General features: G+C 41.1%; 1 protein-coding gene across 2 annotated transcripts in view; it reads left to right on the top strand.

Annotated features, from left to right (window-relative positions):
• Window positions 1-17130, top strand: part of LOC149870668 (uncharacterized) — a 284140-nt gene extending 267010 nt beyond the window's left edge. For both annotated transcript variants that reach the window (XM_090036650.1, XM_090036651.1), the window contains one exon: window positions 12409-17130. In XM_090036650.1, the coding sequence (XP_089892776.1) occupies window positions 12409-12579 (171 nt within the window). In that variant the 3' untranslated portion in view covers window positions 12580-17130. The remainder of the gene's footprint in view (window positions 1-12408) is intronic.
• The last annotated feature ends 10285 nt before the right edge of the window (window positions 17131-27415 follow it).

A 27415-nucleotide genomic window follows, 5' to 3' on the forward strand; every position in this document is an offset into this window, starting at 1 on the left:
TAGTTCTTACACGTGTCTAAATACATGCTCTTGTGTGGGGAGAGGGTCATTTTAATTATAGTGGCTCCCGAACAGCAGCTCTAAATAAAAAAAATGACTCCAGTGTCATGTGTAATTAGCACTGCACATTTTAAAATGACCATGGGGACACTTTAATTGGAGCTCATTCAATGAGTTTTAATTAAAGTGCCCTGACCATCATTTTGAAGTGTGGATCACTGAACACATGGTACATATGATCAAGTCTGTTCCAACTTGCTCTAATTAGAATGTGACAGAGCACGTGTAGAGGCACCCTACCTGTGTGAATAGTCACTAATGTATAAATACCAGGAATACTCTTAAATGTCAGGTTCTGTAGAAACCATCCTTATAATATTATATATTAAATATCTTTACATTATCACACCATTTGTGATGACTTGACAAGGTAGATTCTAATTAAGTAATTTATGCACAACCCTATTCATAGATAGATTAGGAATAATTTAAACAAAATCCTATAAACAGCAACTCTCACTCTCTGAGGGTATCCAATTATAGAGGGACAGTTATTGAATTAGAAGTCTATTTTGGACAACCTGGGGCTATCTTTAAATTTGGAGACAATTTTTGTAAAATTTCTCATCATTGCTTCACATCCAAAGAGCAGTTTCAGTAGTTCTAACAACACTGTAGATAGGCCAATGAGAAATTCTTAAAGATTTATCATTTCTCTAAAATGCAGTGACGCAGGGGTGTTTAGACATAAACACATAATTTCTTTGCTTATTGGCATGATTACCTTCTGTAGCTGTGAGCTGCAAGCATAATTTGCCAGTTAATAAAACTCATAAAAATGGAACCAGCCTAGACTAGTAAGTATTTACTTATTTGGTGGTAATGTAGGGTTATTTCCACAATTGCAAAAAGTATTTATGTTGTATAGAGGAAGAAAGTTTTGGAACAAATGGTAATGTTAATATAATGTGCGCAACCACAGATTACTACAACTCCCTGAAAGCCCCCTCCCCACCAGGGCTGCAGGGGGAAAGGGAAGTTAAAGCTTGAGGCTGGAGTAAGGAGAAGAGCAACATGCACTTGGAACCTGGTCAGCCCCACACAAGAGCAGTGCGCAGTGGAGCTGGAAATCCCACCGGCTCTATCATCCAGAACTGTTGATTGATGGAGCTGGACTGGGGCTTGGTGGCAGCTGCAGGCTGCTGTTTGGTCACTCTAGAAATTAAAGTCTTACTTGGGGAGACCTCCAGAGTTGTGTCCCAGCTGGGGTTAGGGAAGGGAGGAGGGAGGCTGGAGTCGAGGTGTTGAGTGTATGTTACCAGTGTTGGTGTTTCTTTACCTTTTACCTGTTCCCTCCCTTTGGCCTGTTGGCTGTGACCCGAACCCCTATGATTTTCTGTATAGAAATTTTCTTCTGCCAGTTTCTGGGGCTGAAGGGTTAGCAGAAAATATTTCCCATCATCTTATGTCACTTTTGATCTATGAGGACAAGGACATCTTTTTGGCAGTTGCTTGTCTGATATAATTATTTTTCTTGTGAACACGTCACTAATCCTTCATTACTACTGTTGCCATTATAAAGAAGAAACAGATGTTCTAAATTATTTAACATTACTTCATCTCAGGAAAACGACACACTTGCACTTTTATATTGCCATTCAGCAAGTATTTCCTATTTGAGAATCTTGCCTCTCTCATCTCTTTCAGATACTAAAAAATTCTTTTCCTGATAGGCTCCCAAACCAAATCATACGTATTATTATTTCTAAAACATTTTTGTAATCCTAATTCTAATAAATATTGTCACAACTGGCCAGAAGCTCACTTTTTCTCTTTCATTAATACAGATGAAAAGGCACACAAAAAGGACTTTATTCTTCTACTATTCTCAAACACCTCTGCTGACTGATTTAAATAAAGCCAATAATAAACTATAACATTTTGAAAATGTCAGAACAGAGAAATAATGACAAAAAAGTTAGAGAGAAGACTACATACTTTCTAAAACAATTCAGAGATAGAAAATTATTTGACTAGTGTAGCCCTTTTTGGCTGCTCACCTACAATTTATGAAACAAGGCTGCCATACGTTCTTCATAAACATTCACCAAGTATCATAAAATCATAGAAAATTAGGGTTGGATTGGACCTCAAGAGATCATCTAGTTCGACCCCATGCTGAAAGCAGGACCATCTCCAAGTACCCCAACCAAAAAAAAAGAAAAAAAAGTGCAGCTTATGGGGTGCTTTAATGCTCATTTTTATTTCTCCATGTGACAAGGGGCCATCCCAGAGCTGAGATTTCATGTTGCTCTGCCCACCTGCCTATATGGGGCAGTGTGCCCTGTTTCTCCTGCTGTGATTTTGCCGGTATAATAAACTGGTGGTAAATCCGGAAGGCTGCCCATTATATGCCCGATGCCAGGGAGCACTATCCATGGCTCTGTACCTCACCTACACCTTGGCCTATACCTCGCAGATGACATCCCAACAAGTTCTTATACTTCGACCCAAACTTTGCCTCTCAGCATTAGCAGACTAACTGGGGTCTCCCTCTGACCCAATCACATAGCTTCAACATGCCTAAGGACTTTCTGGGGTCATGACTTGCCCTGACTCCTTGTCTGAGCCACACACTCAGCCTCCAGCCCAAATGTGGCCTCAGGCATCCGTGGACTTACCTTGGCCTATCCATCCCCTACCTGGGGCTTCAACTTGTGCCCTACAACTGAGGCCCTCCAACTATGCCCTCCCAGTAGGGTTTTCACTATATTACTGACATTATTACTTGGGGGTTGTCCCATGTGCTACCCTTCAGGCCATCCCTTCAGTTCTACTCAACACCTGGATTACACACAGTCCTTCAGGTCATAAATACATGCCCTACTCTCTGGGCCACCTCTGCTCTCATGCCCTCTCCTTAGGACTATACAACTCCCCCCCTCCCCCCGGGGCCTCTGGGGTCTTACACCTCTGTGGGTGTCAGGTGGCCACAGCTATGCCTGGCCCTCTTACCCACAATGTTGTGGGGGCTGGAGTTATTGAAGTAACTATAGGCCTTTAAGCCTCACCTTGGTGCTCAGGATGATCTTGGGGAGAATCATCAAGGAGCACATCTGTGGGAGGCCTGCAAGGGAGATCATGCTCAGGGACAATCAGCATGGGTTCATCAAAGGCAGGTCCTGCCTGACCAACCTGATTGCCTTTTATGACCAAGTAACTAAATCCTTGGATGATGGTGTCGTCATGGACGCAGTCTTTCTAGACTTTAAGAAGGCCTTTGACACTGTCTCTCACCCCATCCTCATCAATAAATTAAATGACTGTAGCATTGATGCCTGCACAGTTGGATGGGTGAAAAATTGGCTGATGAGGCACACCCAGACAGTAGTGATGGACAGGTTGTACTCAACCAGGTGAGATGTGAGCAATGGGGTTCAGTCCTCAGGCCCGCACTGTTTAAGATCTTCACCAGTGACTTGGATGAGGGGGTGGAAACACACTGTCCAAGTTCGCTGATGACACTAAAATGTGGGGTTAGGTGGACACACTTGAAGGGAGAGAGAGGCTGCAAATAGATTTAGAGAGACTACAAAAGTGGGCAGATGAGAATATGATGGGGTTCAACATAGACAAATGCAGGGTGCTGCACCTTGGGAGAAGGAATCCACAGCATACATACAGGCTGGGGAGTTCCCCTTTTGAAAGCACAGAGGTGGAAAGGGATCTTGGAGTCATTATTGACTCCAAGATGAACATGAGCTGCCAATGTCAGACTGCAGCCAGCAAGGCCAGGTGCATCTCAAGCCAGTCCAGAGAGGTGATACCTGCCCTTTATGCAACTTTGGTCAGGCCGCAGTTGTAGTACTGCATCCAGTACTGGGCGACACACTTCAAAAGGGATGTGGCCAGCCTGAAGAGGGTTCAGAGGAGGGCCATCCGCTTGGTGAGAGGGCAGCAGGACAGACCCTATGAAGAGAGACTGAGGGACCTGAACCTGTTCAGTCTCAGCAAGAGGAGGCTGAGGGGGGACCTGGTGGCTGCCTACAAACTCATCAGGGGAGATCAACAGCAAATAGGTAGAGCCCTTTTCTCCCCATCACCACTTGGGGTGACAAGGAACAATGGTAATAAGATGATGGAAAATAGGTTTAGGTTAGAGATCAGAAGGCAATATTCTACAGTTAGGGTGGCCAGAATCTAGAACCAACTTCCTGGGGAAGTGGTCCTCAACCCTACCTTGGGCAAATTCAAGAGGAAGTTGGATGATCAGCTGTCTGGGGTCTTGTGAACCCAGCATTCATTTGTGCCTGTGGCAGGGGGTCAGGCTAGATAATCTGTTCAGGTCCCTCCTGACCCTAGCTACTATGAAACTACTATGAAACTATGAAGCGTACCTACTCACCTTTTACTGGGGAAGTGAGAGGTCCTGGTATTTGTGTGGTAGTATTCTGTCATAGGCAGTCCCACCAGGCCTCCCTACCCCAGCAGGGTGAAGTTTCTGGTCATGCCCAGTACCAGGAGCCTCCAGCCATCCCCAGAGCTCTTCCCCTTTCCTCCAAGATGTTGTGAGCCTCAGCTCAGCCAGGTGACTGCTGCTTCTGCCTGACTTGTGTAAATTTGAAAATTGCTGCCTTAATCATGCACCTTCCAGCTGCCTGGTCCAGCTCTTAAGGTGGCAGGCACCAAAGGTGTACTGCCACATATTCCAATTGAAATAATTTCCATTCATTTATTTAACTCTTTTCTACGTAAGATGGGGGAACAACACAAAGGCCACAATTCAATAAAAAGCAATTGACCTATGATTAACATTAAGTATCTGAGCAATCCAATTAAAATCAAAAGATCTAAAATATTTTCTTCCCTGGTACTTTTGCAACATGGCCTATCACAGGGGTAGGCAACCTTTTCCAGCTGCAGTCTGGAATGACCCATCCCAAATCAGGGACAGACAGGTGGGTGGGTGGGTGTTAAGCTCTGACCACCACCACTGCTTATCTGTGCTGGCACAGTGAGGGCACCAGCACCTGAAGCTGCAATTGCCAAATGCCACCAAACCCCCATATCCACCACATCTAATGGTTACACAGGCCGGATCCAATCCACAGGCCATAGGTACCACCCTCTGGTCTATCATATTAACACTATCAATATACACCAAAATATGCATATATTAAAAAGTGGGAAAAATAACTTTTACCTGGAACACATCCAACCCCTCTGCCTCACACACAGTAGTGGTATGCTTAAAGCACTTCAGATGCTCCCATTTATTTGGCCAAAGACATCAGAGATCAGTTCTAAACTTTCCCAAAAGACTAATAAAAACTTAACAATGACTTAAAACCCTAATAATCTTATTTCTGAAATTTCTTGTCTAAATCATTTATCCAGCTGAACTCATTAGCTTCATTAAAAACTTACACTTTATAAATAACTTAAGACATTGTTTAAAATTTTGTTGGGCAATACAGCACAACATTCTGCATGGATTCTTTTGCTTTGCCAAGAAAGAGGGTGAACTACCTATTTGGAGCTCCATGTTACCTGACAAGATAGCTTCAGGTACTGAAGCAAACACACACATCCTTTCATGTGCTGCAATTTGTAATATAGACAGTTAGTTATTTATCTGCTTTAGCCAAACAAAAAGCTTTTTAAGATGGAATAGCAAAAATATTGAATCAGTGGTGATATGAAATGTTTTTGATAACACATGAGTACCACTGTTGGCACATATTCACACAGTGAATGCAATACTTATATGACCAAAGCCAATTTTCAAGAAAATTTGTAAATAAAAACAAAAAAGAAAATGAATGAAAACACAGATGAGCAAATCATCAGTCAGTATTAATGAATGGTATTTTCTCATCACCCTGCCAGTTCTGTTAAATAACAGCAGGGCAACTTTGTTGTAAAGGCAATGATTTAGGGCCTTCTCACTTCAATGGTTGCAAATCAATGCAATGTTGTGATATATTAAAGTTACAAGATAAACCCCATCTGAAAGGGAACAACTTTGCAATGCCACAGGGGCACTTAGTACATGATAAACTACATGAGCATGCATCTGATTGAGTTTTATCTGCATTTAGTAAGTGGAAATTTGAACGTGTGACACCATCTTTATAGTGAACTTGTCACAAAACCCAGAAACTGTAATGAACTCTTTGTTCAACATCCCCAGATACCAGTCTTAGATGAACATTTGGTCCTGATAATACTTTTAAAAATCAATAGCATTACAAAAGTAACTCAGGGTGGTACTGAAAAGTTGTAATCATGATCTATCAATCATGCTTAAAAATTGTGCAAGAAGCAAGGATTCCTTAGGGTGATATCTTTTATTGGAACAATTATGCAGTTGATATAAAGTTAGGCAAGTTTTCAAAATCAAAACATTCTTCATCAGGTCTTACACCCCCCCCAAAAAGTATTTAAGAATATAATATAAACAGCTTAGACTTAACCTCCTAACTAAATATGGCATTTTGGATAAAGAAAACACCAAAAGGATAATTATTTGTCTGTTTGGATCTGGCTTGGATTTTGCCATATTTTCCTCTTACTATTGTGTGCTGTGCTTACATTATAAATTTGGTTCATTTGCTGCTTTTAATTTATTTTCACCCCCTTAATCTGCGAGTGTTGTTAGAAGTAGTGTCTCTTTTACCGTTTACATGCAAATAACATTGCCATTTCTTTTCATTTTCTTAGTTCTCATTTTTATTACAATTTTTTCTTATGACAAAAACTGTACTGTCTCTTGTTAGTTATTCTTTTAACATTCCATAATTGCAACATTGAGCAAGACTGTCAACTGCAGTAGTACAAGCTGTAGCTCTTTTCCTTTGTTCCTAACACTTCCTATCACATTTGGTTCCTCCATTGTAATATACTGACAAGAAAAACCACTTTCACTTTGATGTATTCATTCCCTTCCTCTTTGGTGAGGGATAGGTCTGATAGGATATGAACAGCAGCAATGCCATGACCAATAACAGGGCATTTATTTAGTATGTTTGTATTTGTATCAGAAACCTTTCCTTCTCATTCGTGTCTCCAGATCCAGCAATGACCATTCCCAAAATAATTAAAATTCACTAAAATAGCTCCTTTTGAGCAATGAGTTCTACTGCTGTCTTTAGAAAGGGCTGCTTCTCCATCGTGCTTAGATTTTCACAGGTCTTCCCTTTCCCACTCCTATGATACTTAGGGTATGTTCTTTGTATTCCTTCTTTATACACCAGGGACTATGCCATTAAATGCAGAAAAGCCCTACTTTGAGCTGCAACTAGAGAACCCTTCCTATAAATCCCTCTGTTTACTCTACTCCTCCTGCAATGCATCATCATTCTCTTCAGAAACAATGAGAAACCACTGTCTATAAAAAGTGGTTCTCAACCTTGTTTCACTTCAAGGTACCGACTGTCTTCCCCTCACAAACCTGTAGTTTGTATCTCAGGGGACAAGGGCAGCCACCACTGCAGAGGCTGGTCCTTTGGGGATCTCAACAACTCCTGTCCCCACAGCTCCTCAGACTGGACCCAGAAGTCTGGCAGAAGTGGAGGGGATAAGGTGAGCTGCAAAACACCCATACATTTGTCCACACACCCACTTGCAGCAGAACTTACTGCTGGGAGTGTGTGGGAGTCTGACACAGGGGCTGCCTGGGGGTAGGGTGGGGCAGGGGAGGCAGTAGCAGTGGTGACAGTCCCCAGAGAACAGGCACAGGAACTGCTGGAGTAGCTGGGACAGGTGTAGGGTGCTAGAGAGGGGAGGAGACCATTCACCTCCTCATACAAAGGGCGGGTAGCACAGTACCCACAACAGGCATAGGACCTCATTGAGAATCACTTCTAGAAAACACTTCTGGGCACCGCACTTCAGGAGGGATGTGGACAACATGGAGAGGGCTCAGAGGAGGGCCATCCTCATGATCAGGGGTCAGCAGGGCAGGTCCTATGAGAAGAGTTTAGGGACTTGAACCTATTCAGCCTCCACAAGAGAAGGCTGAGGGGGGATCTAGTGGCCTGTTATAAACTAGTCAGAGGGGACCAGGAGGCATTGGGGGAGTCCCTAATCCCATGAGCACTACCAGGAGTGACAAGAAATAATGGTTACAAGCTGGCAGAGGGTTGATTTAGGCTAGATATCAGGAGACGCTACTTCACGGTCAGGACAGCTAGGATCTGGAATCAACTTCCAAAAGAAGTGGTGCTGGCTCCTACCGGGGGGGGGGGGGGGGGAGTTGGTTAAAAGGAGGCTGGATGAACACCTTGCCAGGGTCGTTTGACCCCAGTACTCTTTCCTGACATGGCAGGGGGTCAGACTTCATGATCTGCTCAGGTTCCTTATGACCCTACCAACTATGAAACTATGAAACTTTAGAACCAATCATCACACAGAGTGTGAAATGCTCTCCATTTGGTGCCATCTTAATGGATAATATGCCTATGACATGTGCCAATGGCAAAAAAAAAGCTTTTAGATAATTCATTTATATGGTAGTAGTCCCATGCACTTCCCTCAAGGGACAGTTGCAAAGTTATAGCAGGAAAAAAATAATTTAAATTTATAAAGGCTTCTACAAGTTTAGGTTCTTTAATAATATTTTTGTAGTGGGACTAATAATATGCCTCAATATGCAGAACTTGATCCATGAAGTTAAAAATGTTAACACATTAAATGTTTGCAAAATATAATTATTAAATCAACAGAAGTTTGGGTGAAGTGTCAGCAATGTGTAGACAACAAGCTGATGTAACTCTTAATGAAAACATATGGTTCTTCCTTCAATTCCTTCTTTACCATCAAAAAATTAAGTCTTCTACAAAGGGATGATTATTATTAGAATCAGTGGCGATGTGTAGGGGGTGCATGGGGATGCATGTACACCCCCTAAGAGCAGTGGTGCACCCCCTGACAGGCAACACTCTACACTTAGATGAAGGGCGGGGGGGATAGGTGGAAGCGCTGGTGCCTCCCCTGTAAGCAGTGGCTGAGGAGTGGGGGTGCCAGGTGAAGTACTACTGGCACTTCTAGGAGCACCACTCATGCTTCCTGGTTAGTGAGATCAGCTGTGGGGGGCACCTGCCCCGGTTGGTGAGATTGGTCATGGGAGGGCATATGCCTGCCCCCCCTCAACTCAGGTGGCATCAGTCACCCATGACTAGAATAGAGCAATAAAAAATGTGGCTGTTGCCTGCGTTGGCATTATGGGTCCACAGTGCAAAATTCTTCTGGTGCTTTTAACCTCTTCAATTACTTTTTCCTCTTCAATCCAGAGTCTCCCCAATTATTCTTTTCCTCCAACCTCTACAGCTAGAAACAGATGTTGCTTTTGTGATGCCATAAAAAGTTTTATGACAGGATAAATGCCAAGCACACAGATGTTCATACCCCTCTTTATGCAAAACATGACAAAAATTGTGGCAGCAACAATAGGTAGATAGATTTGTGACCCACTCTTGCACCAGACACCTATTTTCTTTATGGCAGAGCACAGTCACTGCACTCTCCAGCCACCCTGGGTAGGTGCACCCAGGGCTTTGGGGCCTGATTCTGTATGGGCCTTCCTGGATTTCCCGATTTTCCAAGATGTGCCCAAGGAATCCCTGGACAGACTATTTTTGGGCAATTGCATCATGCTACAGTTCTCCAATTTGCTGTTGTGCTACAAGATTGAGAGCAGCAGGGTTCTGACTGTGGAACAGTGGACAATATCTATGTTGCCCAATGGACAAGATTGTCATGGTCCACAGGAATGACCTGCCTAGTGAGTAGAACCAGGAGTAGGACCAAAGATGGAGGGGTGGGGTCAGAAGGCACAAGTCAAGAACTAAATACCAAGCTAGGGTCAGGATCCCAAAGTCAGTAGTCTAGTTATCAAATCCAAAGCACAATCCAGAGGGCAAGGTCCAAGAACAGAGCCAAAACAGGGTTAGGAACAAGGAAACGCATCACCAGGGAAATACAAACTGAAATCCAGGAACAAGCCAAAAGCAGGATCAGGAGCCAAGAAAGTCAGAGATGTTGCTGGAACAGGAACTACTCAGGAACTGGACACCAGGAAGGTGTTCAGCAAGACTCAGGTGCTGAATTCCTTAAAAGCAGCCATAGCACCATTCAGAGAAAAGGGCTGTGGGGGTCAGGTGGCTTTGATTAATTTGTTAAGTATGGCTGAACCAGTTACAAGGTCTGCAGGACAGGAGCCTGATTGAGTCTTACACAGCTGACCCAGTTACCCAGGCTTTAGGGCAGATGCCTTACAGAGATCATCCACTTCATTTAGCAACATCTGCTTATAGCTGTAACAGGGTCCCTACTCAATTACTAGAGGAGGATGGGGTCTAGAGGTATCTGGTCCTCTCCCTTCTTCTGCCAGTCTCCCATACCTTCCCTTTGTTGTGTTCATTTCTTTGTTTTTCCCCCTTTTTCCTTCCTTACCCTACCACCATGTCTCCTTCTTTCTTTTACCTGTGCTTCCTTTGTGCTGCCAGAGTCAAACTCACAAGCAGAGAAGCCTGAAACAAGTTGGCCATGGGTCCAGGTACAGACAGTGCCTGATGGCCCAGCAGGTGAAAATAGAGGCTCAGGGACCCATAAGCTCAAGCCTCAGGCCAGAAAAGGGAAGTATGGTCATAGGATTTGCAGGGGATGCACCTCCTGATGGAGGGACTCAGGGTTTATCCTGACTGTGAAGGGAGGATGTAGAGCAGCAGCCAGTGTAGAAGAAACCTGCGAGCAAGCTAAGTACCTTGAGCCTTTTCTGCTTTTCTTTTGACTGGAGCATGCCACTGTAGGGTGAGACAAACCCTTGGCAGAACATTTCTTTGAACCACACTCTGCACCTGTGTATTAAGATTTTTGTTTCCCTAGTGGATAAGATTGTAACTGTGGGGGCAGTGGAGGCCACTGGAAACAGTGTTTGGGGACACTTTGAATTTCAAACTATGTTGAGAGGATGAAAAATAAAGACAAGGCTTATGTTCTGAGCACAAGAGGGACACAGCCTGCCAGGGACTGAAAGGAAAGAGTGGAAAACCCAAGCTGCCAGTGTGGAGGTCTTATGGGGCCTGGAGCCTGAAGTCATGAGGGCATAGCCAAAGCTGAGCCAGAAGCTTGTGGTCTTGAACAGTGGGTTTCAAGCTAGAAAGCACAGCCAGAATAAAAGTGGGATGAGGTCAGGAGAGCCATGATCCAGATAAGTATTCTCTTTTCCCAAAGCTCTTCTCACCCTTTGGGCGGCCTTCTGTCTAGTTTTTACACCGCGATGTTGCAGGTGAAAATATAGGTAGGAAGAACAAAGTGCACTAGTAGGAAGATGCTTCTAAAAGTGGGTGCACTGTGTTAGTACCTGTGGGCATCTTACAATAGCCTATACCTTTTTTCATCCTCTAGGTCAGCTTCTTTGTCACTTGACCAGGTAGACAGTCTCATGTAATTATCATCAAAGAATCTTGATTCCAAAATTCACTGGAAGAATATTTAAAATAATTTCTGGTAAGAACATAAATGTGCGTGAGTTAAAGTAGGGTTTGGTCCTGCATGGTACATAGTCTTCTCTTACTTTTCCAGAATTTACTTTACCTTTTAGGCACTTAATTAACTACAATGACTTGCATTGAGTTCATGTGATTAACTATGATGACCAGGGCCAGATTGCTGACAGTGGTGAATTGAGCCCTATGTGAACAAATGTATTTTTCCCATCTCTTACTGTTAGGCCACTTTTTAGAGTCCAATGTTGCATGTTGGGAAACATAGCAAGCTTGCTAAACTAGATTATAATCAGTTAAAACCTTCCTGCACTTGTAGACCTTATTTTCAGCATTTGTCTAACTGAACTATTAGTTTTACCACTGCAACAGAAGTACTTTTGGGCCTGTTCCAGGCCCAAAAACCTCACGTTGGGAGTCTGTCATGGAGTAGCTACAGATGGCTGTCCTGATTCCTGGAGAACACCCGCAAGCCTGGGATAATGCAGCCACCACCCAGGCACTGGGCTCTATTAAGGCTTCCTGCAGTTTGGGGCACACAGACCCTGCAAGCCTCAGGGGTGCTTTGCCCACTGGTAATATTTCTGAGTGCTTCTTTCAGCCTGAACAATCCCAGGATAACCTCAGGTAGGACTGAGGGAACATAAACAGACAAATTCTGCTGGCAGGGCTGAAAGCAAAAAGGCTTGCCTCTCCCTGCTCCACAGCAATATAGTAAGGCACACTGTCACCCAATACTTTTATTGACTGGGGGGGGTGGGGAAGGTAGAACAAGGAAGTCAGAATACACTTGGAGTAAACATAAGCAATCAAAGTCTTATACAATTTTGAACATAATACTCCTTTTAACATGCATCTGTGTAGACATAAATCCTAACTCTTGGCTAATGTTTACTTACAGGAATTCATCCAAGCTGCAGCCTGGAGGCACTTTACTCATGGCTTTTCAAAATGTCTACTAGAGGAAGAGAGCATTCCCCCCTCTCCTCAAGAATTTATCTGGCTAGGTCACCTGATTGACCAGCCTGAACCAAATAGAAAACAAGAAAGGGGGGTCCAGCTGGAAGGATAGAGACAGGAGGATTTCTTCACAGCCAACAGCTGTTTCCTAAGGATTACAACACTTTTCTAGGGAATAGAAGAAGACAAAGAAGGCAACTGAATCTGGATTCTTACAAACTGACAGAAGCATAATAATAAGTTTTTGCATCCCCTCTAAGTTAGTGCTCCACTCATTTTTTCCCTTCCCTGTTACGCTATTGTACCATGAGTAATTTTTTTAATTAATTATAAAAGAAGATATTTCCCTTAGTCATATTTTAAAAGAAAGGTTGTCCACCACTTTGTATTTATATGTGAATTGTATGGTGCCTGATTTAACAACTCTCATCTGACATGTGGATCAAAACTCCCAGGAAACTGAAGTTGAAGGATACCTAGTTTCTGGATTCTTATCAGGTTTAGGCATAAGCTAGGCACTGATTTGCATGGTTCTGAAGTAAAAAAAAACTCTCTCGGTTCATTTCTTTGGAGGCTCAATGAATATTAATGATCCTTCAGGCCCACATTGTTGGTGTTACAAAAGGGTTTATATTTGCAAATAGGGTCAGAGAGAGAGACAAAAGATCAAACGCTCTGCCCGCGGAGAACACCCATCAGTAGGCTTTTATCCCCTCTCTCCTGAACACGTGTAGAGAAGCAGGAACTCTTACAACTCATTTCCGGTTCATACAAACATGCATGTGAATACGTCACATCATACATCGCATGTGTATTATAATTAACTACTTAAGTATGTGGGGCGGATAGGCTTAATATGTATTAGCTTATTGCGCGTGCTTAGAAGGGACCCGAGGTTATTCAAGGTTCAACCCCAAGGCTAAGATGGCAATTACTTTTATCTTAGCCTAAGAAATGTGGGAGTCATGAAAGAAAGTGTGATTTAGTGTAACAAAGAGATAGTAAATTTGCAGAACAAAGAGAGAGTGATACCTTAGTACAAAGAGCCCTTAGTAGTTTTTTTCCCTTCAATTTCCAAACCCCCCTTCTCTCACCAAGGAGACAAGGAGAGCTAAGCAGCTGTGTTTTTCTAAATCTGCTATTGATAATGCATTTTTAATAATATTTCTAACAGTTCCATCAAAACTGAGATATCTGAGAACTTTATGCATCAGAACAATGTTAAGAAGAAAAAGCAAAACACTCATGGTCCATGTCCAGGTGAGCATGGCTGTGCACTATGTGACACTGCAGACATGTCTGCTGAGCCACATATTGCACATTCAACTTTTCTCTCCACTGCAGTAGCAGCACAGGGGGAGGGGTTAACCTTGGGAGATCCTAAGGTCAAAAAAACCCTTCAAAAAAATGTGGAGCAGCATGTGCTACCTAAAACTGAAGCCTGTCTGACCAGAGTCATACTCCAGCTGCTGGGCAGGCTCTGAGCAGCAGGTTCATGGCTCCTCTAGCCCCAGGAGGCCCCCAGGACCCCAGGTAAGGCTGCTGTACTGAGTCTCCCCTACCCCACCCAGAGTAACCTGTTGTGTGCCAGAGGATGCATGGCACAGATGTTCCCTGGGGATACACCTTGAGCTGCTGCTACTTGTCCCCAGAGAAACAAATGCCCACATTCGTGCAGACACAGCCATGGAGTGGATGTGCCTCATGAGTTAAGAGAGCAGTGAGCAAGGGTTTCCCAGATCACAGATTGGATTTAAGTACCTAAATCATCCTAGGAGTCCTTTATTTTGGATATGGACCAATGTGCCTAAGGAGGGGGGCAGTGTTCTATTATGGGAGCCGGGGGGTATAAATTATCTGTTGCCACACTGTGTTGGAACTATTAAATTTAATTTTGATTCAGAATCTAAGGTAATAACACTTTTGGAGGAAACGTTAATTCTATCACCCTCCCTCACCCAGAACTCTTTCAGTGCTTGATAGCCGCTCAGATCCTTCTAGTTATTCAGATCACAAAGATTATCAAAGCACTTTTGGCCTGAAGGCTTAGAAAAATAGATTTATTTTATTACTTTTTTTAAAAAGTACTTTTCCAGAATTATCTAAAACTTTGTCACTTTACGGTTGGATTACTATGATGACCTCTACGTGGGACTACACTTTGAATTCATTCAAAAACTGCAGCTAGTGCTGATGAGTCTTACTATTTATTAAGCTGACCTTCTGCAAAGAGCACAATACACCTGTGCCTTATTACATACAATGGCTTCCCATTGATTTCTATGCCATATTCAAGATGTTGGCTTTGATTTACAAAGCCATAAGAGATTTAGGTTCTGGCTGTTAAATTGGTTCTTTCTTCTTGTTCTTCTGTAGCACTTACTGATATCCTGTGGTGATCAAACTAATGCCTCCCTGGTTTAAACAATGGCTGCTCCCAACAGACTGTTTCCTCAGATGTGCTGTTGGCTTTGGAACTAATTTTGCACAAGACTCATTGGAAACCTGTTTTAGGAATTTTGGCATTCTGCAAATCACTCATTCTCCTAACATACTCTTGGGACACAGCAAGGCTGATTGAGGGCAATTTGACTTAAGAAGCAGATATTAAATGACAGCTTAAATGACAGCTTATCTTGGACTAGGAGCACCTGAACTCTGTCTTTTTTAAAGTCTTCTTGGACACTTGTACATGTTGAACCACTGTCAGTGACTTGAGAGAAAGTAGTAAATGAACTTCTGAGGTAGATACTTACCAAGTCTGTGTTTAGACTGTTGTGGCCCTCAGAGAGGAAGAGGCAAAAAAAAAATCTTAAACTGTTTCAGTACAATGATATATGACTTGTAAATAAACTGCAAGAATGTTTCCCAAACTCTTATATTTGGGGATAGAGAGAGGTTGTTTTGTGTTATTTTTTGTATTGGATTGAATGTATCTTTAGAAATCTTTGAGAATCATTTGACTAGGCAGAGCATCTGTAAAAAACATTATGTTACATTTATATCTAACTTGCAACATTGGACAGTATTTTTCCTAGGATGTAACAGGATTTGTAAGTGGTCAGCTATTTAGAAAAGCAAGACTTGATTCATTCACAATCCATGTTGTTACCTGGGTATAACAGGTGTCTTGTTTGAAATGAGCTGTACTGGAATGAGTCCCAGCATAGATTATCCACTTCAATGGCATATACAGATATCATTAGGGTGGTTGTCCTACAAGCTTGAGCCCCTATCACTCCTGAGGCTTGCCTCTGGACAATGGCCCTTAGTGCCCTATTAACTTAGGGCATGCCTCTGCAAGCTGGAGAATCCCAGGATCCCCCATTTGCAGATGTGGGCCCTGGCAGTCCCCTAGTGTCAGGCTCAAAAGAGCAAAAACCCAGACGGGGTTTTTTTTTTTTGTTAGTTACTTTTAATTATTGGATCGGGAGGTGCATCTCAAAGAAAAGAGAGGTGCATAAGGCCAGAAAACAAACACCCAGAAGACTTACTTGGCATGGGAAGGAAAGTCCTAGAGTCCTCTTCTTTTTTGGTTCACTTGAAACTTTCTTTTGAAGCACTCGTGAGCCTACAAAGAAAAAAAACAAACAAGACCACCCATAAAGATCCATGGGTGTGATTCGGTGACATAACATCTAGGTGGTGCTAGGATGGGGTGTAGGGCAGTTTGGAGCCCCAGAGAAGTCCCTATCCAGATTGCCCTTGGTCCACTGTGGTAAAGACTAATAACTCCCCACCTAAAACATCATTGGAACATCAGGACATGGCAGGTGAGAGTCAGGTATTTCCACAGTGAGTTAAAGGCAAGTGAATGCATGATCAATGGTCTTGTCCAGGCAAGCACCAGAACACTGAGCCCGCAGCCTTTTATGGAGCTGCACCAACAGTAAGTAACAGAAAAATACCAATTTCCTACTGTTAAAAGCCTGAAGTCAGTCAAGAAATTAAACAAATGCCTGAATAGTTTAATTAAATGTAATGAACTTTAACTTATACATGTGTTTAAACACCTTGATAAAACAGGCCTATTAATAGGAGGAGCATGGCTGAGTCTTGTGGCATAATGGTTTTGTTGTGGAATTTTACATTACTATTTGTAAGCTATATATATAGGCCATGTCAAAATATGCTAACAGAACTTTTATACTACACCACATGATTAGCATATGAACTTTTAGACTACACCATGATTAGCCACATGAGCTGTGTACAGGCATTCCAAAAGCCCGAGGCGAATTTTATCTAAGTTGCATGATTTTCTGTAAGCAGTGTAGTTTTAGATTTGGTAGTGAACAGAACACATGTTCCCCCTTGGGAGGGGAGGTATATATTAGACTGGGTTCCACCATTTTTAAACCAGTCTGTACCAAACTTCTGTTCTCTTATGGGCATAGACCAGTTTTTTATGCCAAACTTCTGTTCCATTTCAGGTATAGGCCGGTTTCTAATCACTTATACTTGTGAAATTTTCCCTGTATGCAATATGGAAGCGATCTTACAATGAGTTGCTCCGAAAAGTTTTGTAATTGTCCTTCTGTAAAACCTGGTAAATGAAGCTGATTGTTTTACAACATCCTAATTTCCAACCCTATGGAAATAAATCTACAATGACAGAGAGCGAAATCAATACCATTAAAAAATTTAAAATAATATACTTTCAAGTGTCCATTTCGATAGATAATTGATTGCTTAATGTATTGCATTGATATAATGTTTTTGTTTTTCTTATATGGCATTGTTACAGCTTCATCTGAAATTATGAAACATATTTAAGGTAGGTACTTGAACAAATAACACAGAGTAATCAAAAATATTCACTACTATCAAATATCAGATATTAACTTAGTGAACTAGAAGGCAAAACTTTCAGCCTACTACCCATTTTCTAAATTGTGTATTCATACACATCTGAAAAGATATATGGCAATTATTTCTAGAAATAGTAATGATAAAAAAGCTATCAACAATGACTTCTGTGCAATTATTTTAAAATTATATCTGAAAGGTGATTTTCATAAAACTCTAATGAGAGCTTAGTAGGAAGATGTCCCAAAGAAAATATATTTTGGACATTTTATTTAATATTTATCAATAAACTATACATCATTCATATTCATGCAGTAGAACACTTAAAGCCAATTTGACCTTGAAATAAAATCTTGTGAATTTTAAAGTTGAAAAAATTAAGATGGGCACTTACCAATGTTTGTCCTTCTGGGTGAACTGGACTAAGCTATTGAAATTGATTTTTTTTTTACTGTATGAGATTTAATTTTTATGCTTGCAAGTATACTGCATTCATAATAAAAGGACAGTGTTGCATGTTATTTGTACTCAGACCAGTAGCAGCTACAATTTAAGAAAATACATCATAAGATCATGACGATGATGATAAATATTAATGGAAATAATGAAAAATGGATCTGGAAGAGTTATTCTGGGTCACTCAATCTAGCCTCTTGCTATTACAGGCACCATGTCATATAATCCTTTTAATAAAAATTATCCAATTCCATCTTAAAAGCAAATTTAATGCCACATTACTCCAAAAGGAAGTCTATTCTCGTGTTGGTTACAAACCTTCATTTTGACAATAGGCATGGTCACATTCAGTTATTCCCATTTATTCTTAAACCCAAATGGTTCCTTTAGTTCAAGCAGCTCTTTTCTTTTCCTGGTGTTTACCCTCTGACATACTTAGACAGCTGTAATATCCTCTCTCAGCATGCATTTACTAAACTAAATAAGCCCAGCTCTCCTGGTCTCCTGGCATACAATCAGCTTTCCATTCCCCCAACTATCCCAGTAGCCCCTCTTGTACATGTTTCGTTTTGAGCAGTATATTTTGAACAGAGTTGCGGTTGAGGTATTGCCAATATATTGTTAGAATGGCATCAATACTTTTTCCATCTCTTCTAGAGATACCTCAGGTGATGCATCATAGATTAGCATTTGCTTTTTACACTTTTGCCCCTTCTTGGTGATTCATGCTAGTGAATCAACTAGTACACACAAGCCCTCCCCCTTCCATTGTCATTTTCAAGGTTTAGTAAAAGATTTTATTGGTACATGAGCAGAAACTTTGTACGTTTGAATACATCTGTCTTCTGAGCTAGTATTCAAGATCTAGCTGTATGACATCCTGACCTTCCTCTGAGATTATAATACCTTATAGTTTTGCATCATCAATAATTTTCATCACACTCACTTTTTATTGATAATATGAAAATATAGTAAATCAATCATTTAGGAAATTCCTTCCAGCTCGATATGTCCTCTTTATTTTCATCCATTGCTATCTTTCCTTCAGCCAGCATTTTAACTGCCTTTCATATAATCCTAAAAAGAACAGTAATTAGGACTGGAAAAAAATCTCATAAGGTTATTTAGTCCAGCCCCCTGCTCCAGGCAGAAACATCCCTGACTAAACCACTTCAGCCGAGTGTCTGTCTAAACCTGATTTTGAAAATGTCCAGGGATGGAGATTCCATAACTTCTGTAGGTAGCCTGATTAACCTTATAGTTAGGAAGTTCCTCCTAATCTCAAACTTAAAATTTCCTCTGCTGGAGCTTGAAGCCATTGATCCTAGTCCTGTCCCCAACAGGTACAGAGAAAAGACCATCTCTGTCCTCTTTGTAATCACCCTCTACATATTTGAAAACTGTTATCAAATCCCCCTTCAGTCTTCTTTTCTGGGCCAGGTGCAGATATCACACTTTTACTGGTATAAGTGATTGGAAACCAGTCTATACCTATAACAACAGAAATTCAGCACACACAGGCTGGTTTAAAAATGGCAGAACCTGATCTATGATTTACCTCCCCAACCAAAGGAGAAATGTGTGTTCTGTTCGTTACTGGTTTAAACTATGCTGCTTACATAAAATCTTGCAATTTAGATCAATTCTGCCATGGGTTTCTTGAATATCTATACCTATCTCTGAAGATTAAATAACCCTAGATCTTTCAGCTTTTCCTCATAAGTCTTCCCTCCCAGGCCTCTGATCCTTTTTGTTGCTCTGTGCTGGATTCATTCCACACTGTCTGCATCCTTCTTGAAGTGTGGAGGCTGAAACTGGATGCAGTACTGCAGGTGAGGTCTCACTAGTACTAAATATAGATTAGAAGAATCACTTCCCTTAACTTGCAAGTGACACTTGGGTGAATAGGTTGCCTGAATGCTCTTGGCTTCTTTTGCAACAAGTGTAAACACTGTTGGCCCATATGCAGCTAATGGTCCACTCCGAACTTCTGTGCAATCAATCATGAAGTTATATTTGTGCTTGCGGTTTTTCAGTCCCAGGTGCAGAACCTTGCACTTGTCCTTGTTGAATGCCATCTAAGAATTGATTATAGGCCATTTATCTATGCTATCCAGGTCATTCTGGATCCTAGGACTACCCTCCCAAGCATCTACAACTTGGTGTAATCCACACGTTTGCTAAGCATGCACTCAGTCCCACCATCCAAAGCATTAATGAAGATGTGGAACAATATTGGACCCAGGACAGACTTCTAGGGAACCCTCTGTGATATCTTCTCCCAACTAAAAATTGAGCTATTGAGGATTATTCACTGGGTGCATCTATACATGCATTAAGGTACTTTTCCTAAGGAGCATTACATTTAGTACTTTTAGTGTGAGGTAGTGAAGAAATGTGCGTTAAGCTGCCTTAATGTGCAGTAATGAATGTGCACGGCTTTTAAGTGACACTTAATGCACAGTAGCCTATTTTACTATACATTTGTCTGTGTTTTCTTGTTAATGAGAATGTCATGGGAGAAAGCATCACAAGTGTTGCTAAAGCAAAGGTATACTTTTTCCATTGTTCTCCGCTCATCCACACTGTGTCGCTTTATCATAGAAGGGAATGAGATTGGTTAGAAGGACTTCCTCTTGGTGTATTCATGCTGACTTTTCCTGATCACCTTGTTCTCCTATAGGTGCTTCATAATGGATTTCTTGAGTGCAGACTCCATGATCTTTCCACATACGGAAGTTTTTAGTTCTTTAGATCTTCCTTCTTAAAGATAGGTATTTTATGTTTTCACTCTTCCAGTCATCTGGGACCTCATCCAACCTCCATGAGTTCTCAGAAAGGATAGCCAATGGCTCTGAAACTACTTCAGCCAATTCCTTCAGTACTTTTGGGTGCTTCCCATCCAGTCCTGCCAACTTGAAAACATCTAGCTTCTCTAAGTTATCCATGACCTGTTTTTTTCATTACACTAGACTCCTTCCCTATTTCTGTTTCTTACTGCACTCCTCACTTGGTAGAAGACCCCATTTGTTGGAACTGATGTAAAAAAAGTCATTAAATATTTCAGGTTTTTTGGCATAATCCATAACTAGGTTGCCTTCGACATTCCATAAGTAACTTCCATAATCAATAAGTAATTTTGACATACTTCTAGAAACCCCTTTCATTGTCTTGTAAAATCCCTTGGCAGCTGCATCTCAAATTGTGCCTTGGCCTTCCCAGTTTTCTCCTTGCACAACTGTGCAAGGTATAGTAGGAATATGCTAGTATATACTAATATATTATACCAGGAGTATACAAGTATTATAGTAGTATATACTACTCCTTCTATGTTATAGTATTCTTTTTTGAGTTCCAACTCCTTGAAGAGATTTTTGTCTAGTTAACTTCGTTTCCTGTTACATGTCCCATTCTTCTGTCTCACTGGGATAACTTGTTTCTGTGCTTTGTCCACCTTTTTTACCTGACTTACTTCACTTTTACACTTGACCTGCCAGAATTTGTAAGCTTTCCTATTTTCCTCATTTGGGCACACCTTCCATTTTTTTTTTGGAAGAATGCCTGTTTGCTTTGAATGATCTCCTTAACTCTGCTATTTAAACCATGCAGGGATTTTATTTGGATTGCTTGATACACATTTTGATTTATGGTATACAATTTTCCTTGTCCTCTAATATGGTATTTCTAAACAGCTTTCATGCTACCTACAACCTTTTGTAGCAAAACCCCCGGTTTTTCTATTTTTTTCTTTTATAATGCATTCTCTCCCTTTCCCCAACTATTTCTGACTTTTTTTTCTCTCTCCATTCCCTATAGATAAGTATAAGTGAGCTAAGACACAGGATAAGCTTCAGCATTTTATTTTGGTAGCAAGTTGTATTTGTTTTGAGTTTTTTTCCCTTCTTTATATTGTATAATTATGTTTATATTGATTTTTACTGTTCTATATTACTGTTTTACTGGTACTGTATGATTTAGGCCTACATATGTAAGTTAGCATAAGTCATGTCAAGTTTCCATTTTGTTTGTCAAGTCTCCATCCTGTCCCCAGGCCTGGTTGCATAACCCATGACTCACACCCACCCATCCTATGTCACTTGGTTCCTGAATGAATGGGGATGAATGAGGGTGCTTGAGAGACAATGGCAGGAGGTCAAAAAATAGGTCCCTTTGAATGACCGAACCATGAAAACCAATATCTGGACCAGTGATCCAGCCATTGGAACCACCCTCAGCATTCAGGAAAAAAAAGATGAGGCAACCCACCATTGTACCAGGCTGCACATGCTCAGTAAGAACACCTGGAGCCCTCTGGGACAGGACTGACATTGCCTGGACAGGCCCTCCCCATAGGAGATCAGAGGTAATCTGCCCCATAAAAGGGATAGTGAAGATTGACTCCTGGGATGCCCTCTCCATCTGGACCAGCACCATGCCACACCACCTATCCAGCCAGAGGCCCTGCCTCTGACCCCCTCTGGACCACACCTACTGGACAAGGACCCCTTTCCAGCCTGGATAGGTAGTTATCACCCCCTATCCTCTCTTCAGCCAAGGACTTGGACTCTGCTTCTCTTCCCTACCTGGACTCCAACCCTTCCACTGAGTCTCTTTCTCCTGGTGCCATTCTGAGTGCTTGTGTGTGTGTGTGGGGGGGGAACCAGTAACTTCATGGGGCTGTGTACTGTGTTATCTGTTTAATAAAACTGTTCTTTTGAAACCCCGAGTTGGGTTTTTGTCTGTTTCCTGGCTGTCTCCTCCTTTCCACCACTTACCTGCACCCCACAAATATCTCAGCTGTCTGCCTCAGTTTCCACCCCCAATCTACCTTAAGTAAACCCAAGCCTCAGTTCCTCAGCCAGCTTCTGTCTCTAATTCACCAGTTCTAATCTTAGTTCTGGCAGCTTTCACTCCCTACACTTTAACTTTCTTTCTCTCTCACCTTAACCTCCCCCCAGGTACCCCAAGCATACACATACATACTGTGCCTTCCAAGTTAGGAACTTACCTATGTAGGTGGGTTTTATGTGTGTGAACTGGTTAGTGTGTGTGTGTGTATATGTCGCTGTATGTATGAGATATGAATTTGTAATCTGTGTATGTGTGAGTATGAGGAATTGATTTTTGTCTAACTTTTGGGGTGTATAGTGTACAGCTGTCATGGAGATAAGTGCAGAGGGGTTCATCTATTTGTTCATGAAATTTTGCAAAAATTATAATTAACAAATTTATGAAACGTCATGCTTGCACTGGAAACTACATTGCTCAAAATAAGTCACTATTCAGAGAATAATATTCTATTCTAGTGCTATCATGTTGCAACAAAATACAGATGTAGTCAAATTTCCATCATTTCAAATACTATAGTGAAAATTCTGTATGTCTCTACCCAAGCTCTTGTACTGCATAACCAAAACCCTGAGGTATCCATGTTTCATAGTAATTAATGTCCTTTTTCTACAATTAGCTCTACTTTAGTGGCCTCCCTGCATGTTTCTGGGGCTCCATTAACTTCAATGGACCTCTTACATGGGCACAGAGCTCAGCCCCACTGAGTTAATTGAAGGAACAGGACTTACGTCTTCTACTATGCATTTTTAAAAAAATCTGAATACAGGTAAGTTGCATAGTACTATGTTATCCTCAGGACATGAGTTGTCAAAAACCCCCAAACTTTCTGCAATAGGAAAAGTTAAATTTCAGGCTGGCTGTAGACTTTTGCCAAAAATTACACCCAATTGACCTGGCTGTAACTGGGCACACTGTCTTTTGGGCCAGGGAGCCAAAAGTGACCTGGTGTATCAGTTTTCATAACATTGTACCATTGGCTACAGAAACTGGCATACCCTACCAGTATAGCCTAAACTATCTAAGTTTGAACATGCATATGCCCCGTTTTTATATCAGAATAAAACAAATTGTGCACAGCATGATATTTTTATGTCATAAATTACCAGCCAAAGAATTTAAGAAAATAAGTGTGCTGTGTCATTAGTGAAGTCTGTAAAAAAAGCTCTTTATTGTCTGTATGCAGAATTACATTTTAGGCCAAACCATTTGGGCAGCCTCAAATTAAGAGCTGTGATAGTATATTTGGCCATAGCTAGCTGATATGGAAAATGTGATTTTATCATTTAGGAGGGACTGAACTATTAGGCACATTACCTTGTGGTCCATAACCAGTTAAATAGACTTCTTTACCTCTTAGGCCAGCTAGTGACTGACTGAGATTAAGAAGCAGATTACTATATGGATTCCCCCCCACCCAATTGTCCTTTGGGAGTTGCTTATACCATCTATTGAAGCCACTAGTATTGGCTTCTATTGCAGACTAACTAGAGAGTTTTCTGTTCTAATATAGAAATTCCTTTATTTCCATAAACTTACCTTTTAAATGGAGGAAAAGAAACCTTAATTAGTAAGAGCTGGATCAACTTCATCTCCATAGGCTGTTTACACTTCATGGCCCTGTTAACTTTTGTCATGGCACTAGAGCACTGGGATATCAGAGCTGTGATATCTTTATTAAAGATACTAATAAACCATCTTCTTGATCTGTCAGATATACAGACACAGGTCAGGTAGCTCATATCTAGGACAGACTTCTCTGTGTCTTAATTTCATTCTCCCATACATATAAGACACAAGGAATTATACCTAGGATTATCAGATAGATGCATAATAAATCTGACAGATTCTGGCAACAACAGGAAGTATTTATTCTACCTAACCACAAATGGTCTGGCATGACACCACACATCCCAAATGGTATTATCTTTAGATGAATTCTAATAACATTACTCACTAATATCACTGAGACTATTAATGAAGTGGGGGTGTCAGACACTCGATATAAGGGTGTCAAAAGATGACCCCTAATGAATGAACATGATTGCTATGATTTAAAACTTCAACCCCTTTCTCACCTTGGTCCCTTCATGCTTTGCCCTTCTGTTTTCTTATGACTCAGGATAAATTTCTGAAATTTATTTTATCCAGCTCCTTCCCTCAAAGGCTGATAGGTGGGTTTTTGTTTGTTTGTTTCTTAAATAAATGTTCATACTCCAGGAAATATAGAAGTAAATAACATTACTTTTTCCTGACATTACTTTATTATTACCTACCTCTGTGGTATCACTTTGATATCAATTCAAATACCAATAAGTAATAAGGAAGTAAACATCATTTTTATCAGTCTATTCCAGATTTCCCTGCATAATCAGAACATAAAGGCCTCATTTGTAGAGTTCTATTACTTTTATTTCTGTATATATACTGCATAACTGCTATCTCTTGGTTATTTACACAAAGTATATTTCCCAGAGTGGTAGAAAAAGCATATTTCATCAGGTACTAAGAAAAAAGCATGCGACAGATCCATCTTTCCTTGAATCAGTGAATTCCATGATTTAATGCACTTAAGGCAGATATCTCTGATGTAACCTTTTCAAGGAGCCACCGGAAACATGAAATGCTGCATACAGATTTATTTAGACACTAAAACCAGAATCCATTACTTTATTGTCTTCAAAGTTGCAAGACACTGTAAAATCCTGTCTGAGTATTTAGTACAGCTGTGTGAAACTTTGGTCCCTGATTTGATTCAGCAAAGATTCAGCCCAATTCGGTGGCTGAATCTTTGAATATGAATTGAATCAGGAGACACTTTAACTTCTTCAAATCAAACCAGAACCATCTGAATTGGTTCAGGGCAATTCAGAAAGATTCAGAGATTTGGACATAGACACAGCTTTAAATATTTTTTTCTAAATACCTCAAGGTAGCTGGTGGCTCATGAATGATGTGATGCAGGGGTACGTAGAAAAAACATTTAAAGCTGTGTCTATGGCCGAATCACTGATTCTCTGAATCAGCATCGAATCTTCAGTTTCAGATTCAGGCAAATCAAATCAGGGACAGTGATCTGAATCAAGTAATCAAATCGTTGTCCCTGATTCAGACCAAATCCATATTGAATACAGCCCATTTCACACACCCCTAATATATAGGTGGCTGTACTTACTCTACATAATTCCAAGCTTCAATAAAGCTTCCTAGATATGAATATTCAATTGAGCTTGCATTATACTAGTTTCATATTTCTGTTTACAAGAGGCTTTATGAGCAAACAAGGAAGAATAAAAGAGAAAGTGCTGAAAATAGGGCAAAAAGGAAGAGTGAAAAATAAAAATCTGGTTCTAGTTATGATCAAAATATATATGACAAATGAATGCACAAAGTCCCAGTCAGTACATGTGTTCACTTTTATTCAGTTTATATTTTACAACCAAATGGAACACATTATGCTATCTTGTAAGTAGCAATTGTATCTTTATTGGGCAGTCTTAGAAACGATCCTATCCTGAAGATGGTAAATCTCACTAGCAGATTTGTATCAATATGAGATGGTCAAGCTTCTGAAGAGCAAACAACATTACAGAGAGACAAGCTTTGCTTTTGAACTTAGGAATGCAAAGCTGGTATCTTTCTTTCCCTTCTAAGTGGGTCTGTTCTGTACCATTATCACATAGCACTCATCCTGTTCATTCTACTACCCTTAAAACTTGAAGCAAATTTAGTTTGGACATTGTGAGAGAGCTTAAAAAAAATAGAGCCAGGAGTGTGGCGGTTCTGGAGCAGCTACTCACCGCACATAAAACAGCCTGGCAGGGGACCACATGGGGCAGAGGTGGAGATGGGAGTGGGGAGAGGCATCTCCTCTAGAGGGGGGAGGGGAGAAAGTGCTATGGAGCCAGGGAGCTCGGGGAATTTGGTCCAGTGTATTGGAGAAGGCTGGGTGAAGATAGGAAGCAAAGAATCAATGGAAGATTTACCAGAGAAGAAATAGAAGTAAGAGGAAAGGAGAAACTGTGAGAAGACATGAAGGGGCAATGCTCAAAGAAAAAAAGGGAAAGGACAAGAGAACAAACAATAAAAACCAAACAAATGAATGCATTGGGAGTCCTGGGTTTTCACCTTTATATTGTTGGTATTAGAGACTGTTCTTAGAGAGGTTTTGTTAAAAAAAAAAAAGGAAGATTTTGTAAAAATACTTATGAGTGTAAAGGAACCTGAAAATTTATAAAAAGCATAGTTCAACTGCACCCAATTGTGGCCTGAGTGACATTGTTAATTTGGGCATCAGGCAAGAAGAGTATCAGATAAGCAAACCACTGCCAGAAACTGCAAGGGATTCCCAGTGACCTACTGCAGAAATAATACCTCCCAACTAGGAACTTAAAAATTAAAGAAGACATGGCAGACGAGAGTTGGAACCGATGCAAGAGGTAAGAAGCAAGGCAGTTAGCTAAACCCTGGCCAATGCACCACCGTGATGAAGTGAATGATGGCCACAGCAAAACAGATAATATGGACATGCAACCCCAGCACCATGGGTGGCCCTGAACCACTTCAATAGACCCTGCATTTGGTGGGCCACCTGCTCCAGCAACAACAACAGCAAGCAGCTCGTCAGATCGCACTCAAGGAAAAATGGCTCCTGGACCCAAAGAAACCAAATCAAATTAAAAGTTCCAAAAATGACACCCCAGGATGACCTGAAAGTGTTCTTAGAGAGCTTTGAGAGAGCCACATTGTCTTCAGGCTTAGATCAGAGCCAATGGGTGGGTCAATTGGGCATACTCCTGATGGGAAAAGCCCAAGCTTCCTACCAAGCTATGCCA

This window comes from Crocodylus siamensis, chromosome 2 (assembly GCF_052110815.1).
Source record: "Crocodylus siamensis isolate JL-2025a chromosome 2, ASM5211081v1, whole genome shotgun sequence".
NCBI classification, from domain to species: Eukaryota; Metazoa; Chordata; order Crocodylia; family Crocodylidae; genus Crocodylus; species Crocodylus siamensis.